Source organism: Crocodylus porosus, unplaced genomic scaffold (assembly GCF_001723895.1).
Source record: "Crocodylus porosus isolate Cpor-Errol unplaced genomic scaffold, CroPor_comp1, whole genome shotgun sequence".
Classification (NCBI taxonomy): Eukaryota; Metazoa; Chordata; order Crocodylia; family Crocodylidae; genus Crocodylus; species Crocodylus porosus.
In genome coordinates this window covers 91,690,635-91,710,097 of record NW_017728931.1, presented here as the reverse complement: position 1 = coordinate 91,710,097, position 19,463 = coordinate 91,690,635, and the positions used below count along the sequence as shown (strand labels likewise).

The 19,463-nt window shown below is 42.9% G+C and overlaps 1 protein-coding gene across 1 annotated transcript in view; it reads left to right on the top strand.

Moving 5' to 3' along the window:
* PDZRN4 (PDZ domain containing ring finger 4) overlaps positions 1-19,137 on the top strand; it is a 170,864-nt gene extending 151,727 nt beyond the window's left edge. Inside the window, exons 7-8 of the mRNA XM_019543374.1 lie at positions 1,385-1,501; positions 15,071-19,137. Of these exons, the coding sequence (XP_019398919.1) occupies positions 1,385-1,501; positions 15,071-16,597 (1,644 nt within the window). The 3' untranslated portion in view covers positions 16,598-19,137. The remainder of the gene's footprint in view (positions 1-1,384; positions 1,502-15,070) is intronic.
* Positions 19,138-19,463: the final 326 nt, after the last annotated feature.

Genomic DNA, 19,463 nt, shown 5'->3' with positions numbered 1-19,463 from the left:
ATTCTCACGGCTGTTGGCCCACAAAAAGGAAGTCCTCCCTCCTGCTGCCCCTCCTCCCTGTGGAGCTGATTGGCTGAGAGGGCTGCCCATTGTGTGGCCCCCTCCCCAATTTGTGGCTTGGGGTGGACCTGCATGAATGGTGGAACTGCCCCCATCCCTCAGGCAACCAACAATGAGGGATGGGGCCTCTTGAAGGGCAGACCTCTCAGCCAGTGAACAGCAAGGAGAGGGATCGTGCTGCAAAACATCATGAAAATGGCAGCAGGTGCTGCAATTGGTCTGTGAATTTTCCTGCCTGTGTCCTCTATTTCAGTGGGTCCCTAATCATGCTACATACAATTACATGTTTTGTAGCTTCTTTGATGTCCATAAAAGTTTACAGGTAACAATAGTCTCTCTAAGCATAGCATAGTTAAGAGTATCACTGTTGTCTAATACTTTAGTTTCCATTCTTCACCAGCTCTGTGTCACCTCCCTTCTGTCATGCTCATAATTACCCCTAAAATATGGACTTGGGCAGAAATCAACACTGCTGCCTGTATCCTGCTGATACTTCCCTGTCAAACATAGTCCTAAGCCTCAGTGGACAGGCTTCTCTTTCTTTAATCCATCCAGCATGATATTTGGAAAGAGATTACAAACATAAATGGACACACAATTTGTATACATAGTATAGTGTGCAAGTGTGTCCAGCCACAACCCATTCACTTAATTGAAAACCTTGGCATCAGCCTTTTTCTTTTTACAGCACTGTCTTTGACATATTTTAAAATAATATTATATTCTTTAAAAGAAGCCAGTTCAAAGACACATCCAAAGAACAAAATAACTTTCTAAAAGTCATTCCATCATTCAATCATCCTTTTTTTGTTTGTTTGTTTGTTCACGTAGGTTTACCTGAAAGAACAGTGCAAGAAATGTGATGGAAATACTGAGTGAGGTACTATTGAAGTTCAGGCGCTAGAAAAACACTGGGGTAGAGGTTGTTAAAGGAAAGAGCCCAATTGTCTCATGGCCCTATTAGTATCATTGCAGTTCTTTTAACACTGGAGCTCTCGGAGGTAATGAACATGACAGCACCAGGATTATGCAGTATGCCTTTCATACATTTTGAAAGGAAATAATGTTCTGTGCTGTGCAATCTCCTTCATTATGAGAGAAAATCAGTCATACTGTTTCAAGAAAGGATAAAAGGCCTAAGAGTTCCATTTTTTATCATTTTTTTTCTTCTTCTTCTTTGTAGAGAACCAAACTGCAGGAGCCTAGCGTTCTGAAAAGAATCATTATGATAAAAAGAACTAGTCAGGCGTTGCCATTTGGGTTTACCCTATTTTAGCATGCGTCCCTGCTAACATAATATAATGCACTAATGTATTCTTTACAGCTGGAGGAAGGGTGGCTGGATGATGAAAGGAACGAGTTCTTAGAGGAGTTAAACTTAGAAATGTTGGAAGAACAGCATAATGAAGCGATGCAGTACACAGCCAATGAGGTGGAGCAGGTAAGACTCTTGCTAAATGTATCATTAGAAATTTTTCTAGGTGTATCTTTTCTGTTAATACAGAATGAAATGTTAAGTTGAAAAATTGTATTAAAGGCTTTGATCGCATCTTAGTGACAATGCTCTATCAACTGCAGTTCATTTTAGAGAAAGAAAATGAGAACAATAGTTTTTTAAAGCCAGTTGTAACAGAGAAGACATTTGAAGACAGGAAGAAAGTAAAGCACTGATTTCTCGTTTCCCCCGGTTTCTCATATTTCTAGACTGGTGTCTAAAATACAGAACTATTTGTCAGTATGAAGCATTCTCATGTAAATTTATGAACTTTAAAAGCTGCATTTGGACATCCTAACTAGGACACAGCATTGTAGGGCTAAGACATAAAACTTACTATCAGGACTGCTCTAGCTCCAGAGAATTTACAGTCTGAGTTTAAGGCAAGTCGTAATAGGTACTTAAAATAGTAATTGGTACTTATTTTAAAAAGTAATACATACTTAAAATAGATGAATGGAATGTAACAGTGACAATAAACTGTGTAAGAGGTAAATGTCTTTGCTCATATGCTACCATGCCATTCTGTGGATATGCATGCAAAGGATTGGTGGTATAGAAGATATGAAATCTGTTCTCATCTATGGGCTTGAATAGTGACTACATGTAGCAGAGCTGGGCAGGAAATGAATCTTTCATCTTCAAAAAGTGTTTAAGCCTTCAAAATTGTTCTCATCTTCTACTGGCAAAAAAAGGAAGACCTTATGAAGAATTTTTAGTGAGAAGTGCACTAGGGAGGTAAGTGGGTAAATGCGCTAAGGCAACCAGAAACCAGGTCTATTTAGATGTTTATACAAAGTAGAAAAAAGGCCCAGTAAAGGAAGGTGGGAGCCCAGTCTCAGAACTGCTAATAGGTTGGTGGGTAAGAACTTGTTTTCTGAGACTTGGACTAGGCAATTCAACCTCATTATTCCATGTTCCAGATGAGAGACATAGTATGGGACTAATAGTATTCTGGGGAGGATCAGAAACCAGAATTCTTGGTCAGAAATTCCTGTCTCGAAATTCCTGAACAAGAGAACTCTTTTCTGCCAAGAATGGTGTATACTTTCCTGAGAGTAGTTTTATGTTTGACAAATTAGTATTTTCCAATGAAAAGACATTTTGTTGGAAAACTTCTGATCAGCTCTGACTGAAATCCCTTTGTAGATCTTACACAGTATATTAAGGCCACTGGGTTTACTTAATGAGAGGTTTGATAACCTATTCTGTGGCCTATGCGTGATTTAATCTCATCACCAACTTTGTTGTTGACCTGACATGGTTCTTAGTCGGTGGCAAGAACTTTGTAGTGATGAGACATACCACAGATGCATTTAACACTGCACAGATTTTATGGAAAAATGTAGGTGTATCTGCTTGATTAAGTGTCCCTTCAACTTTTGAAGGAGTCTGAGGCAAAACTAGGACAAATGGATCTTCGTTTGTAATGGGGCATCAGCTCACAGGTTGACTAAAGAGTTTTCACCTCAGAGGCACTTGGTGGAGAAAGCTAAGCCATAGCCATCGTGGCCCTTGTTTCAAATTTTCCTGAGCTCCTGGAATCCATACATACTGAAGTTTCACTTCTAAATATGAGTCTGTGTTATAAGATGCCATCTTCAACCTATACTACAGGCTGTTTTTGAAAATTTCTATACAGAATTTATAATAGGAAACAATCATCTTGCAAATGAACTGACTGGAGAATTACATCTTTTGTAATAGTTTCTGAAAAGTTTTAGGGAATGTAGTAAAGAATTGTATCCCTGCTTTAGAATCCCATGGAACAACTCCCTGAACTGACAGGAAGGTTATAACTCTCAGTTCAGTTCTTCATGAAGTTATCTTTGTGGCACTTAGTTGCCTTCATCCATGTTAAGTTCTATAAGGACAGTTGGAAACAACTTTCAAAAGAATACAACATATTTTATATCCACCAAACCTATATATGCAGAATAAAGCAATTATCCTAAGTAAAAGTCCAGTACAGGAAAGCATTGGTTAAAATAATAAATGTCTATTGTAGTTGTGCTCAACCTTTTGGCCTCATGGGTCAGATGAGTGGCATGGGGCCAGTCTACAGGCTGGATCAGATTTTATGAACCAGAATCAGGCCCACACATCCACATTTGGCACTTTGCACCCTCAGCTGGTGTCCGCACACTAGGATTGAGTACCGTATCACCCCTGCATGCCAGGACTGAGCCCTGCATTGCTTTTGCCAGGGCTTGCTTGCTGGTGTTGGGGCCCTGGAGCCCTATGCCTTCCCCGCCCAGTCCAATGTGCTAGGATTGGAGCCCATACTGCCCAGCCCTGTACACCAGGACCAGGCTGCAGGCTGCCCTGTGCACTCAATTGAACATGCAGGGCCATGGCTCATGGGGCTCCCCACAGACACTGTGGAGCCCTGCAGGCCAGGTAACAGGGCATCAGGGGCCAGATCTGACCCTCATGCCAGGAGTGGAGCATCCCTGGTCTAATGTACAAACAGCTAAAATTTCTGAGAGAAAAAATATATTGAAAGAAAAAACCTGTTTCAGAAATTGAATTTTCACATGAAAGAGAAATCCTTCAGTCCCTTCTGTTGCAATATTTAAATTATTCTACCAGCCTTATTCAAAGCAGTGGTATTTATCTTTTGGCTTTGTCACCCAGGGTAAGTGTGAGGTCTGTGGAATGTTGTTCAGTATTAAAGGTAGAACATGTTCTGAGTAGTCATCCACCAGTGTTGTACGAGTGCATGCACAGTGTGTGCTCTGCCACTAGAAGGCCAGTGAGCAGGCCTTCCAGTATATAGTGTTGGAGCGACTTTTTCCCATATTTCTGACAGTGGCCGGAAACAGCGGAGCAGAGACAGAAGCACTAAATGACTGAGGTGATGTGAGGATGCAAATTCCAATCTCTCCTTGACCAGCCATTCCACCTGGCGTCGGATCTCCAGGGGCTTCTTGGGGATGATGAGAGGTGGAACCAAGCAAATCCTTGCCCTAACTACTCTAATCCATGGGTTCTCTTCATTTTGGAAGCACGAGATCCTGGCCTTAATGAGGTGCTGCTTTGAGGACCATGATGCTGCCATCATGCTGGCCCACTTGCAAGAGGCATGACACAATGCCACACAAACTGGAGTGCTGTTGGCTTGGTATCAGATGCCATCTCATCACTGCTAGGTGCTACCGGTGAGCTCGGACTAGTGGGGGCAGCTCATGCTTGGAACCTAGGATGATGAGCAGTGGCGGTGAAACTTTAGAATGTCCCATGGCACGTTCATGAACCTTTTCACTGAGCTGCCCCTGCTCCAGCACCAAGACATTGAGCTTCAACACCCTATGTCCATCGAGAGACATGTAGCCCTGCTTATTTCAAAGTCAGCCTCTGTTCTGTCACCAACCAGCTTGCCATGGACCCAACGAACAGTGGTGATAACTGTGTACAAAGTGTGTGATGCCATACTAGAGGAGCTGGGACCTCAGTTCATCTAGCTCAAGGATCCACAGAAGGTTATCACTGGTTTTGAAGAGCTGGGCTTCATGAACTGGGTGGGCTCCATCAATGGGATCCACATACCTATTCTGAACATACCTCACTGTGCCTCTGATTACAAAAATCATAGCGGTTCTTTTCCATTGTACTTTAGGGAGTTTTGGACCACTTCACTAACACATCAGTGTTGTGTGGCCAGGCTAGATACGTAATGACCATGTATTCAGGAACTCCAATCTCCCAAAGGTAATGGGGTGGGGGAGTTTATCCCCAGCTCCTACCATGGTTTTGGGTGGGCCAAGTGTTTCCCTATTGATCATTATAAGGACCTGGCCACCCTGCTGCTCCCCAAGTTCATAAAGCCATTAGTGGTCAGCTCCCCAGGAAGGAGTTCTTCAGTTGACAGGTGAGCATGTTTCAGAAGGTGAAGTGCACCTTTCGGCACCTAAAGGCACACTGGAAATCCCTAGTGGTCTTTCTTGAACTCAGGCTAAGGAACATTCTCAGCTCTGTGGCTGCTGCCTACATCCTCCACACTATGTGAGATGAGAGAGGAAGCCTTCCTGGAAATCAGACCAGCTCCAGATGGACCCATGGAGAGGGAAGCCCCTAGCACTTTAGATGGTGCCCAGGCTAAAGTGACATTCCCGGCAGAGTGTCCAGGACAAAATCACCAGCAAGCCATACTGATAAGGGAAGCCTTGGCTTACTGCTTTCTGGGACAGCATTCTGCTGGGTGGGAGGGGGTATGGGGACCTCTGAGCAATTATGAACCCTTCATTCACTGTGCTGTACCTTTAATGTGCTTTTCCAAAATATTGGTAAAAATCTTTCATGTTAATTGCTGGACTTAATGCTATCTGTTGTGTGAGACTGGGGTGAGGGAAATGGAGAGGGGAAACCAAGGAGCAGGAGAGCTGGAAGACTCGTGCAGATGCTGCATTCAGAGAGGGCTAGCTGGGAGGGGGAAACCAAGGCACAGACTGCTGACTAGGTCAGGCTAAGGCCTGGACAGCAAACACACCAGGGACAGATTTCATAACTGTGCAAGCTTTATTTCTTCAAATGAACCATGCAAACTGCACGAAATGCACATTTGCACAAAATGCTCTGTGGTTTTGGGTCTGCCCAAGTCCTTTATCCACTGATCTTTTGCCTGTCTTTGAGTGTCCCTGAGGGTACTATGGCATGGAAGTATGCCCTCCCAACTCCGAGCCAGATGGCTTCAAGCTACATCTCCCTGGGTAGGTCCAGCACTGCACTGCTGGGGAGCTGGAGTGGGGCATATAGCACCAAGGACCTTCCTTCTATTTCATCATCAAATTTCAGGTACCTTTTTGTGGCACTGTTCTCCTGCTGCTCAGATTCAGGCACCTGGGAGGAGGTAGCATTCCCTGCTGCCCCAGGCAAGAGGTGGGCTGACCCTTCTGTGATGTTCAGTGGACCTGCCACTCAGACCTGTACTCTATGCTTGGCATCCAGCCATGCCAGTGCGTGCAAGGCTCTGGCTAGCCAGAGCAGCTGGAGTATGGGGAGGCATGCACATGGTCAGTCTCCCCTTCTTCCCACTGACCATTTAGTGGCAGTTGCTTTCCAGACAAGGGTGGAGGGTGGCACAGACAAGACCAGTTTTCATGCTAGCCCAAGGTGGTCTGAGGCTGGTGCCACTACCTCTGGCTGGGTAGGTGAGGGTAGGTGGCTACAGGTGTCTGTTCATGTTGTGGCCTGAACACACTCCTCTGCAGTGACAGCTACCCTATCCAGGAAAGACCTTCATGACTCTGCAGTGGTAGCCACCCTGTCCAGGAAGCATGTGCGTGACTCCACAATGGACCAGAGGGCTGCTTGGATATGGAGAGCAAATTCCTGGACCCTGTCTGAATCCCTCACCAATCCCTGCACCAAATCCAGGAACCAGCAGTCCCAAGGCACAAAAGTCTGTTGAAGAGCTCTTAGCTGTACGTCTACCCAGTTCTGCCAGTGCTTGTAGGCAGCAAACCAGCTCTCAGTACTGTGGACTCAATGTGTGCAGGATTCCATGAGGTCTGCCAGCATCTGATCTCACTGGTGCCACTGACATTTTCAGCTACAGGACATCCTCTGAGTAGAAGTGTCCCTTTGTGTACTTGGGGAAGCAAAAGTATTAGAACCCCCCGAGGTGTCACTGCTTGGACCTAATTCTGAGGGGTAAACTTAGTAGACGTGATCTTGGTTGGGTTTCCATAGTTAGCAGAAGATATGTCAGTTCTGGATTCCCACATACTCTGCAAGTGTGCAGACAACAGTACTTTGAAAGCAGGGCAGATCTAGAAATGGTTACAAACTTGTAGATACTGTGAGGGAAGGCCTGAGTGTCTTGCTATCCCAGCAAACTCACTTCTGTGAGCAATCAGGACAAAATTGGGACCACCATGGTAAGCAGTCTCTTAGCTATCTGCTCTTAGGTAGCTATTCTCTCCTCTTTCTTCCTCCCCAAGAAGTCCCCATTAGGGAGGAAGCCCCCCCACAAACACACCCACACACACCATGTTAACTTGTCTGTCTGTCACTGTCTCAGAACACTACTTCTCTGGCCAGTATCTGCCTGGCAAGAGGGTCCCAGCAGTGCAGAGAAGAGCTCTTTGAGTTGCAAGGTGGCTGTAAGGTACCAGGGCACAGGCAGTCTTGCCTAATGGTTAGACCATCAAGGGGAAGCAAGGACTGGGACTAGGTTAAAGGGAGCAGCCATATACCAAAGCCAGAGGGAAATCGAGAAGCAGAGTCCACAACACAGCCCAGGGTCAGGATCCAGGGGGTCAGATGCCAAGTACCAATCCAAGGAGCAGTCTGCAGGGCCAAACCAGGGTCAGGAGCCAGGAAACAACCACAGGGGATTTCATAGACATTAGGGCTGGAAAGGACCTCGAAAGATCATCGAGTCCAGCCTGCTGCCCTGGGGGCAGGAAGTTAGGTAGGGGCAAAGGATCCCAGCAAGATAAGCATCCAGATGTTTCTTAAATGAGTCCAGAGCAGGTGTTTGCACTACCTCGGGGGGGGCGGTCTATTCCAGACCTTGGGGGCTTGGACAGTAAAGAAGTTTTTCCTTATATCCAGCCTAAAATGGTCTTGGAGGAGTTTGTGACCGTTGGACCTTGTCATCCCTTGGGGTGCTCTGGTGAACAGGTGTTCCCCCAGATCCTGATGCACACCCCTTATATACTTATAGGCTGCCACCAGGTCACCCATGAGCCTGCACTTTTCCAGGCTGAAGAGTCCCATGGCTCTCAGCCTCTCATCATAAGGTCTGTTTTCCTGCCCTCTGATCATGCACGTAGTTCTCATCTGGACTCTCTCAAGCTTCTCCATATCCTTCTTGAATTCTGGAGCCCAGAATTGGATGCAGTACTTCAGCTGTGGCCTCACCAAGGCCGAGTACAGCAGGAGGATGACATCCTGGGATTTGCTTGAGAAGCATCTATGGATGCAAGCCAGAGTTTTGTTCACTTTGGAAGCTGCAACATTACATTGGTGGCTCATGTTCATCTTGTGGTCAGTCATGACCCCCAAGCCCCTTTCAGTTGTTGTGCTAGTGAGCGTAGCATTGCTGAACCTATAAGTTTGAGGCAGGTTTTTTTCCCCAAGCTGGACTACCTTGCATTTTTCCATATTGAATGTCAGGTTTTTATCCTCCCACTTGAATGTCAGGTTTTTATCTTCCTATCAAGATCAGCTTGGATCACCAGCTTATCTTTGGGGATGGATGCTGTCCCCCAAAATTTGGTGTCATTGGTGAACTTGGCCAGTTTGCTTCTGATACCAGCGTCCACATGATTAATAAAGACCTTAAAGACATTAAAAAGAATCCCAAATCAAAGTGCAGAAATAGGACAAAAACTGGGGTCAGGAACCAGGAAGCTTGCCAAAGCAGAAATGCTGACTGTTCTTTAGACTCTGGAGCCCAGCTTACGCTAAATGAAAAGGTGTTGCTCCCAGCAGCCAATCAGGATGTTTGTTGCTGCTGAGTTCATTAGCTGGGGCTTGCAGATGATACTAAATTGTGGAGTGAAATGCACTCTCCAGAGGGTAGGGAACGGTTGCAGGCAGACCTGGACAGGTTAGAAAAGTGTGCCCACAATAGGAGGCAGTACAACAAGGACAAGTGCAGAGTGCTGCACCTAGGGCACCAAAATATCCAGCATAACTGCTGGCTGGGAAGTGACCCTCTCAGTAGCACAGAAGTGGACGAGGATATAGTGGACTCCAAGGTGAACATGAGTCGTCAGTGTCATGAAATCATCAGCAAAGCTAACCACGTTATCATGCATCAGCAAATATAACCAAGGAGGTAATACTTCCCCTCTATGCGGCATTGGTCAGACCACAGTTGGAGTATTGCATCCAGTTTTGGGCACTGCACTTCAAGAAGGATGTTGATAGACTCGAGAAGGTGCAGAGGAGAGCCACTTGTATGGTTAGGGGCTTACAGAACAAGCCCTAAGAGGAGAGACTGAGGGACTTGGACCTCTTCAGCCTCCACAAGAGAAGGCTGAGAGGTGATTTTGTGGCTGCCTACAAATTCATTAGGGGAGCACAGCAATCCGAGATGCTCTGTTCACCAGGGCACCTCTTGGGGTAACAAGGAACAATGGTCACAAACTGACAGAGAGCAGATTTAGGCTAGATATCAGGAAAAACTTCTTCACGGTAAGGGTGGCCAAAATTTGCAATGGGCTTCCAAGGGAGGTGGTGCTCTCCCCTCCCTTGGGGATCTTTAAGAGAAGGCTGGATAGGCATCTGGCTGGGGTCATCTGACCCCAGCACTCTTTCCTGCCCAGGCAGGGGGTTGGATTTGATGATCTGTTGAGGTTCCTTCTGACCCTAACATCTATGAATCTGTGCTGCAGGTGGTAATTTGGCCCAGGCTGGCCTGCCTTCTATGAGCCCTGATAGCACTGGACCCAGGCTAGTCTGCCTGATCAGTGTTCCTGGCAGTGGCAACCAGCAAGATATGTCTTGCTGCTTCTGCAATCCCTAGAATCATGGAAGAGAGGAGCCAATTGTGGTGTTTCCCCAGGAAAAATAGTGATTCCATGGAATGTGCATGAAGCTTTGGAAACCTTCCTGTGCCTGTGTTATAGCTTCATAGCTCTGCCAGACCTCCTACCAATGAAAGCAATGATCAATCAAGCATTGAGCACACTCACAAGCTCTCCCGTGAAGAATAATGCCGCATCCCATACCCTGCCCAATACTCCAAACCAGCTATTGCTGGGACTCCAAGCTGTGAGATGCACCTGAAATCCTGACAAATGACAGCTTTAACTGCCACCTGAAGTGGCTGTGCCTGGTATCCCTGGGGTGATGGAGATGGCTACCATGCCAGGACCTGAACAATGGCAGTGTTCTCTAGCACTGGACCAGTCTGTGCTTGGGCCCCCACAGAAGAACATATGGGATTGCCCCGGCCATACCAGCAGTGTCTCTGGGGGTGTAGGAATGCAGGGCAGCAGGACTATGGTATGATTCTGTGTGTTAGTGCCCTAAAAAGCTGTCCCAGGGGCTTAGACCTTGGATGTGAGGATGGGACACTATCCCTAGGCAGTAACCAATTTCCATGGGCCGGGGCACCTCCAGTGTGTATGGAACATTTGGAGAGGGAGGAAGGGGCCAGGAACATGGGCAAAGTGGGGCGGTGAGCTGCCATTGCTAGACAGGCCGGTTTGGGGATGAAGCAGGGCACTTCACAAGCATGGTAGGGGACCATGGTCCTCACAGTACTCAAGACATCCCTACTCCAAACGTTCTGTAACTTCCAGCATTAGATTTTAATGTGGATCTTCTGCTAGTCCTGCTGGTATGCCCAAGCCACCATCTAGGCAATGATGAACTCATAGACCATCTGGTTCGTCCACTGTCCTTCCTGACCTTTCTGAGGAGGACCTTCTCTGGTTTGGATTGGAAGCTAAGTGTTCACTGTCTGCACCAGAGTGCCCAAACAAAAGTGGCAGGCCTTAGCAAATATTGCAGTTTACAGTGGGTGCTCAAATGATGCCATGTGGGTCAGGGTCACACCTAGGAGTGGGAGCAGGTGTTGCCTTGGGATTAGTGCCACCCCCCTGGGCAGTAGAGCTTGGGCAGATGAATAGATCATTCCCTGGAGCAAGAGTTGGGGGGTGGGCAGGGCTGGGAGTGGTGCATTCTGGAATACTGGAGGAGCACAAATTACTCCTATTATCTCTATAGAACAGGCTGATGGTAGCTGAATACAATCTATAGACACTCCTTACCCAGAAAGTTGTGTTTGCTATGATACAAACACACTTAGCATGTTATCTGCTGCTTGATCACATGGACACTAAAATTTTAAGTGCATTTAACATATACAAGTAGTATGTGCAACATTGTTCTTTATCTTCCTGGCAGTTCTCCACACCTCTGCTGCTATCACATTCACCATCAGAGGCTGGTAGGATAGCCCACTCTCCTGGTTTGGAGCAACAGGACCGATTCAGTCTCTGCACTGGGACTCTCTACTTTCAAACTTTAACAGCACTCTAGATGTTAGGTTACAGAATAAATGTTGTAGTTTAGATTAGAAAATAAATGTTGTAAAGCCAGAGTGAGAGCAGTGTCTGCAAGATTAGCCATTCTTACAGGAATGAGTGCTTATCCAAGTTGAAATACAGAATTTTTTGAGGTTCACTTACTGCTAGATTATACGCACCACCAAGTTAGGATTCTCATCATCTGTAGTTCTTTCTGCATAGATGAGACTTACTGGGTTCCTTGGTCTTTCAAACAAAAGTAATTGTGGAGCAACAGTCAATGTACATATTCAAAAATAGGGTTATTAATTTTCAATAAATAATGTGTAAAGTTTTAAAAAGTGACTTTGGTACTCAGATGTCTAAGTCCCAAGGGTAATTTATAAATATGTCATAGTATCATGTACTGCATTTTAAGCAAATATCTGTATTATTTTCAGTCTTTACAACTAGCAAATACTGACATTTAGATTTTTTTACAAATGTCAGTTTCAATTGTTTAGAAAATATATATAAAATTAAATTTATTCTGATTACTTTAGTTTTTAGTGCCAGCAGGTAAAGAAACAATATCTTTTTTGTATGATTTAGTTTCTTCAAAGTTGACAAACTGAATAGGAGTTTAAAAAGCAAAAATGCATATTTCCTTCTTCCTTCTTCCAGTGCCCTGTTAACAATGAGGAATGCTCCAACAAAGGTTTATTTTCAAATAAAGGGTGATGGCTCCAATAGGAGAGGCGGAGAGAAACCCGTCCCAATAGCTTGGTGGTTAGGGCACTTACCAAGATAAGGGAAATGGCAGAGTAGAAGCTTAATCATGGATTTCCCACATTTGAGGGAAGTACTTTAAGCAGTAGGCTATTTCAGAGTGAGTCTTCCTCATTTCTTCCTTCTAAAGATGATGGTTTTGTTCTGGTGCAGACAGGTAATATTTTTGAAATCTTTAATTGTTTATGGGATGGAAAAACCACTGCTACTAAGTCCGGAATTCTAGAATTCCTTTTGAAACTGAAACTAAGGTTCCATGGGTATGTTAGAAAAATGTATGAAATCTTAAAAAGTCTTTAGATGAGGTTCATAATCCTTCACAGCAATGTATCTGTCACACAGAGGAAGAAGAAATAAAAGAATATTACAAAAAAGAAAACACGGTGTGGTAAAAACAAAGTATTTTCATAAGCATGGAACGGCAACGTTGCTTACATCTCAAACTATTGATAAAGCTTTTATATACCACTGAAACATGCCAACATATATTCTGTATGTATGCATGCCTCACATTTTAAAAGAAGAACTAATTCAGAAATGTTTTAAAGCTATTTAAAATGTTATTGATACTGTGTTTCATTTTCCTTCTTCCTATAAAGCCGAAATACTTTAGTTGCTCTAAGCATAACTATAAAGACCTCAGAGAGAAAAATACATAGCTATAAATTTTAGAAACCTCTAACAATTACACTAAAATACTTCTGGCTACTTGCAGACATTAAAAAAACAAACAAAACAGCACTTAAAACTGTTCACTCCTGCCCTGCACCCAGCACATGCCCAAAAGAGGCAGTGTGTCAATTGGACCCAGCTCGCTCAATGTCTGTATAGATTGGGCACTTTAGTGGGCCTTTTTTGGTGCTTTATCTAATAGCTGGTTGAATCAGCTTTAGATAAAAGTGCGAAAAAGCCCTGCTGAAGTGCCCAACCTATACAGATGCTACAGAGTGAGGTAAAAGTAATGCACTGCTTCTCCTGGTAAAGTGCAGTTGCGGGGGGGTGGGGGGTGTTACATTTGCAAGCACCTTTCATGTCCACTGTAACACTGAAGTTTTAAGTTCTAGTATCTGGGAGCCTTCCAAAAGTTTTCAGGCCTAAAAGGCCATGAAATATCAGATTTTAAATTTCTCACCTATTCAGGGTTAAATGACACTTACCCTACCCTCTTAAGAAATTACATTCTGGAGGCTAATTCTGCAATTGGTATGGGTGGTGGCCAGGTGGGTGGTGGCCCATAGCAAGGCTATGTTTATTATATAGTTCACTACCGCTACATGTGTTCTTTGAGCTGATGTGTATGTTTAAAATATGCAATACTGCTGTAAGGATAGCAGTTTCCTAATAAGCCTTTCCAGCTAGTAAGAGAAACTTTTCTCATTTTTGAGAACTCTGTTAAGACTGCTTGCTTGCTGCTGGTGATGGGATTTCTTCTGAATTTGCTTCACTCCTGACACTTTATACCTGTTTATTTTTTTTTAAAGCTGTGCCACCTAGTTACCCCCTCTTTTCTAACAAGTGAGAAGAAAATAGTTGAAGGGTTCATTGTTCTAAAGTACTAATGGCACACTGGCTATGTGAGGGATTTTTTTTTTTTGTATCTGCTAGTATCTTTCATGGTAGAATAATCAGCTGTTGTTATGTGTGCCCTCTTGGATTTTGTTTCCTGTTACTTGTGCACTGTACCTTTTTTCTCTCTTTAATCTCGCTAACCATTATGCTTAATTATGTAATTACACCTTTAAAAGGGGAAAGCACTTTAGGCTGATGCTGGGTGCACTTAGGCATACAGTAAATAGGCTATGTAAATTGCACTTTGGATGACAGTGTTAGAGAAAAGGGAGGAGGGGGAATGCCTGTAGCACATTCAGTTAGAAAAAGAAAATACTTACACTCCTTCAGTATGATGTTTGCTTATACTCTTGGCACTAAAGTGCACAATAAATAGGAAGGTACCATGAGTTGGGAGTGAAATAAAAGCCAAGAGCAAAAAGGCTGGACTGTCCCATGGCAGTTGCTCAGTGTTGTTCTACTGTTGTTGGACCCCTGGAAGGGCTAGGTTGGGAAGAAGTTTGTTCAAGTCACCTGAATAAGTCCTACCATTCAGACATTTAGCAATTTTTCAGAAAGGTAGCTTTGAAAACAAGAGGTGGAAAAAATAGATGAAACATTTAAGTATAGGCCAACAACTCTGGTGCTTTTCATTATGTCAGTCTTGACTTTACTGGTAGTGAAGTACAGTATGTGTAGACACAAAATAGTAGCCCCACTGGTAAAAATAATCCTTATTGTAACATCCTATGTTTCATAAGAGCTGCTTAATCTATTTTTTGAAGTTATGCAGGCATAATGTTTGCCTCAGGTTTGAGAAGAGCTTAGATTCACCAGTGTCTGGCCATAATCCAGAGCCAAAAGCAATACACCATATGGTGATCATTATCCTTAAGCATTGAGCTGAGTTGGCTTCGCTGGGGAGGGAAGTATTTATTTCCTGTCTCTGGAAGATATGTCAGTGGTTTAACAGTGCTCTACTTCCTCCACCATTCTTCTCCCACCTTTCAGAAATCCAGGTGGGCTCTGGAGACTGAAGCTTGAGGCTCAGAGAGGTTTAAAAGGAATACGCTAGTAGGGATACTGTTCAGTCAACCATTTTCACTCAGGTTAAATTAGAACTCAACTGTTTTAGCACAACTCCGATTGAAAATATTTACGTTTAATGTGGCTTGTATCTTGTCATTGTTTGGTTTCTTCTTTTCCTTAGCCAAAGAAGCATGAGGAAGAGGATGGCACAACAGACACTGCAACTTCTTCATCCAACAACCATGAGAAAGACAGTGGAGTGGGGCCTACAGATGAGAGTCTACGTAATGATGAGAGCTCGGAGCAGGAGAATGCACCTGAGGAGCAGAGCACTGCTGCCCTACAAAGCAAGCGGGAGCTGGGCCAGAGCCAGGATACTTTAGGAAGTGTTGAACTCCAGTGCAATGAAAGCTTTGTGTCTGGGGAATATATTGAATCAGATTTTGTTAGAAACCAAGATGAGGACTGTGAAAGGTTTCGGCAACTCTTGGAACTCAAATGCAAGATTAGAAACCACGGTGAATATGACTTATATTACTCAAGCAGTACAATAGAGTGTAACAGAAAGGAACAAGATGGGGTGGAGCATGAGCTACAGTTACTCAATGAGGAATTGAGGAATATTGAACTCGAGTGTCAGAACATTATGCAGGCTCACAGGCTTCAAAAGGTGAGGGATCAGTATGGAGATATTTGGTCCTTACATGATGGGGGATTCAGGAATTATAACACCAGCATAGATGTACAAAGAGGTAAGCTAGATGATATCATAGAGCACCCTGAGAAATCTGACAAAGATAGCTCCAGTGCTTACAACACAGCAGAAAGCTGCAGGAGCACTCCACTGACTGTTGACCGATCTCCTGATAGCTCACTCCAGAGAATGATCAGCATCACCAATAGGAAAAACCTGAGAAGCACAATTGTAGCTAACCAGTTGTCTTCTGGACAGAGTAGCAGGGAGGCAACCCCAACCAAAACCAAAACTACTGAGCAAAGCAGTACTGTTGAAGATAAGGTAATGGTTTCAGAAAGCAGCAAATTCACAGACCAGGAGAAGCAAAGCACTGAGCACATTCCTTACCTATCTCCATATCACAGTTCATCATACAGATATGGGAATATACCTGCACATGCAAAACATTATCAAAGCTATATGCAGCTGATCCAACAGAAATCTGCTGTAGAGTATGCCCAAAGTCAGCTCAGCCTAGTGAGCATGTGCAAAGATTCATCGAAGTGTACAGAACCGAAGATGGAATGGAAAGTGAAAATAAGAAGTGATGGAACGCGATATATCACAAAGAGACCAGTACGAGACAGAATCCTGAAGGAACGTGCCTTAAAAATTAAAGAGGAGCGCAGTGGAATGACAACAGATGATGATACGATGAGTGAAATGAAAATGGGACGTTACTGGAGCAAAGAGGAGCGGAAGCAGCATTTGGTGAGAGCTAAGGAGCAGAGGCGGCGGCGAGAGTTCATGATGCGGAGCAGGTTAGAGTGTCTTAAGGAAAGTCCACAAAGTGGCAGTGAGGGCAAAAAAGAAATTAACATTATTGAACTCAGTCACAAAAAGATGATGAAAAAGAGGAACAAGAAAATTTTGGACAACTGGATGACAATCCAAGAACTAATGACACATGGTGCTAAGTCTCCAGATGGCACAAGAGTGCACAATGCCTTTCTATCAGTTACTACTGTATGAACACAACTGTTTCAAAAAGTATACTACCAGTTTGGGTAGAGTCTGATTGCCTCGTTCAATGTGGCATTTTTATATATTTTGTGACTGTTTATAGTTTGGCCTTTTTTGTAAGCAAAATAACTTGGTAATTTTCATTTGTTTTTCATATAATGGTACCTTCCTTAGCGGGCAATCTTTCTTTACCATGCAATATATTCATAATATTCATTTATATAAAAAAAGAAAAGTAAAACAAAAAAATGGAGGATCCACTCAATTTCTTACTTTAATGTATGTATTGTAAGTTAAGATCTGGATTTATTTCTATAGTTTTCTTTTTTCTACTTTAGTAAAAATCCAATACCAAAACAAAATGTTTTATACAGTATCCTTGCTTCTTGGTATAAAAAGTTGTTAAACTTTTACATGTTAAATTGCATCTGTTAATAAGTCATGTCCTACATCCCATCATATGGATCAGAATGACCTTTTCCAACAACACATTGTACAGTACATTTAACCTGTAAATTGCAATTGTATTTGTCCAAGTAAATGTAGGTGGGCAATTCTCCTGTGGTATGTAGTGGCATAGGTCATGTAGGTAGGTAATATGTGATAACTGTGAAGATGAAAGAGAAATAAATTATTGCTTATCTTTAAGGGGAAAAAATATCAAGAGTTCCTTGAGTTTAATTGATCACTTTATTTCCACATGCAGTTTTTTTTTAAATGAAGAATTAAAGGACACAGTGCACTAATCAGTATTTCCTATGAAGCAGATACAGCTTTTTCCTACCATTATTTTCTTATAAACTTTATTCAGTAGACCTAGTCTTGCATTTGTTCCTCATACAAAACTTCAAGAGGTTTGAAGTAAGAAAACATAAGAGTATACCTATAAGAACACACATAAGAGCCCAATGTATTACTACTTTCCCCCATTATGTTGTTTTGGTTATTGTTATTAATCAAGTACAATCAGTGTGTTCCAATCTTTCAAACAAGTAAGTCATAACCGCTCATCAAACATACTTTCTCTGGCTTCTTTAGCCTAGGGCAGGGTGTCAAACTCATCTGGCGATGAGTGGCATGGGGCTGGTCTGTGGGCCAGTTGGAACTCATAGATCAGCCTGGCAGTCTGGTTCTGGAGTGGGCGCTGCATGCAGCACAGTCCTGCTGCAGTCACTCCAGAGCTGTGCAGTATGCCTCCAAAGCCACCACTGCTGCAGGGCAGCTCTATATAGCCTTGATGCCCAAGCTACCTCAAGGCTTCACAACATGGCCCTGGAGCCACTGCCGCTACCACTGCCATGGGGTTGTACAGCACAATGCCAGAACTGCTGCAGGGCTGTACAGCATGCCTGCCACTTGCATACAGCATGACCCCAGTGTGCCACTCATCCGAAAGGAAGTACTAAAGCATGGCGCTGTAGCAACATTGCTATACAGCATCATGTAGACATACCTTTAGAGTCTAATTCCTATATCCACATCTGCCTAAGTCATTTGGAAATGCATCAGTTGAACTTTGGTTCTGAAATAATTCAGGTGTTCTTCAAAACAGGCTTTAGGCATGTCATCTAATTAGGGTTAGATTTTTCAAGATGTTTATGTCACTAAAGATTCATCTTGTAGAATTTCAAAGATTATCTGGACTCCTAACTCCCACTTATATCAACAACTGATTATAGATTATCAGTTCTGGAAATCCCACTAGATATCTGCAACTTAAATTGTACCTTTAGATGCCTAAACCCTTTTAAAATCTGTCCCTTAAGCAATTTTAATGGCACTCCTTGTTGTTTTATGATTTACTCCAATAATCAGAAAAATAAATACTTATCATAGCAATCTATGTATCATACAAGGATTTTTTTTCTGAAATATAAAATATTGCTAACATGTACTTGTTCATATATAGCTGAAAATTGTTTCTGGTTTTCCATATTAAATTCATAGATTACTATATTTTCAGGCCGGGAGAGACCATTAATACTTCTACAGTAGCCTACTGTTTAACAATGACCAGAGACTTTCATCAAGTCTATAGTCAGCCCAGTAAGTTGAGCTTGACAGAAACACAACTTTTCAGAAACACATCCAGCCCTCATTTTAGTATATCAAAATATGGAGACGTCATTGTTTCCTTTGAGCAGGTTTTTCCAGTGATATGTCACCCTCACTCTTAAAAAGGTGTCCCTGTTTCCAATTAGCATTAAAATTCCAGCCATTGCTCCTTGTTATGCCTTTCTGTTAGGTTTTTAACATCCAATATTTTTCTCCCCATAATCAAGTCAATAATTCAAGGCAATAGTTCCCTAAAACTGAGGAGATCCTATTTCAATCAATAATTAGAATAGAAATCTGGTGAATTTTAAGGTGATTTAATATCAATATTTAATCACTGAGAGAAAATGAGGAAAATCTGAAAAGGTTTGCATAACTTGACTTATTAGATAACAAATAAGAAAATCTGACAGTTTTTATACTAATGTTGACCATTCAGAGAAGCAAATAAGTAATGTTTATGCAGAATAATGTAGTAAGAATTTTTAAGTGAAGAGAAATGAACCAAAATCAGTTGAGATAAAATGGAAAGCTGAGGTGTTGTTCAGCAATATTTGATTCTTGAAGAGAAAAGCAGCAAGATCAGAGAGGATTATATTGTCATATTAGAGAATTACACAGAACAGCATGAAAACTGGTTGAGATTCATATCAATGTTAGCTGCAAAAACTACATTAAAAAACATTATTAAGGTCGCAAAGTCCAGCACTAGGCTTAGACAAAAGTGCCCAGGTAATACTAATTCTGTTGGTAGAGTCAATATCATATACTGTCATGTTTATTTGCACTTGGAACCCTGGCTCATTCACTCCTTTCAGAT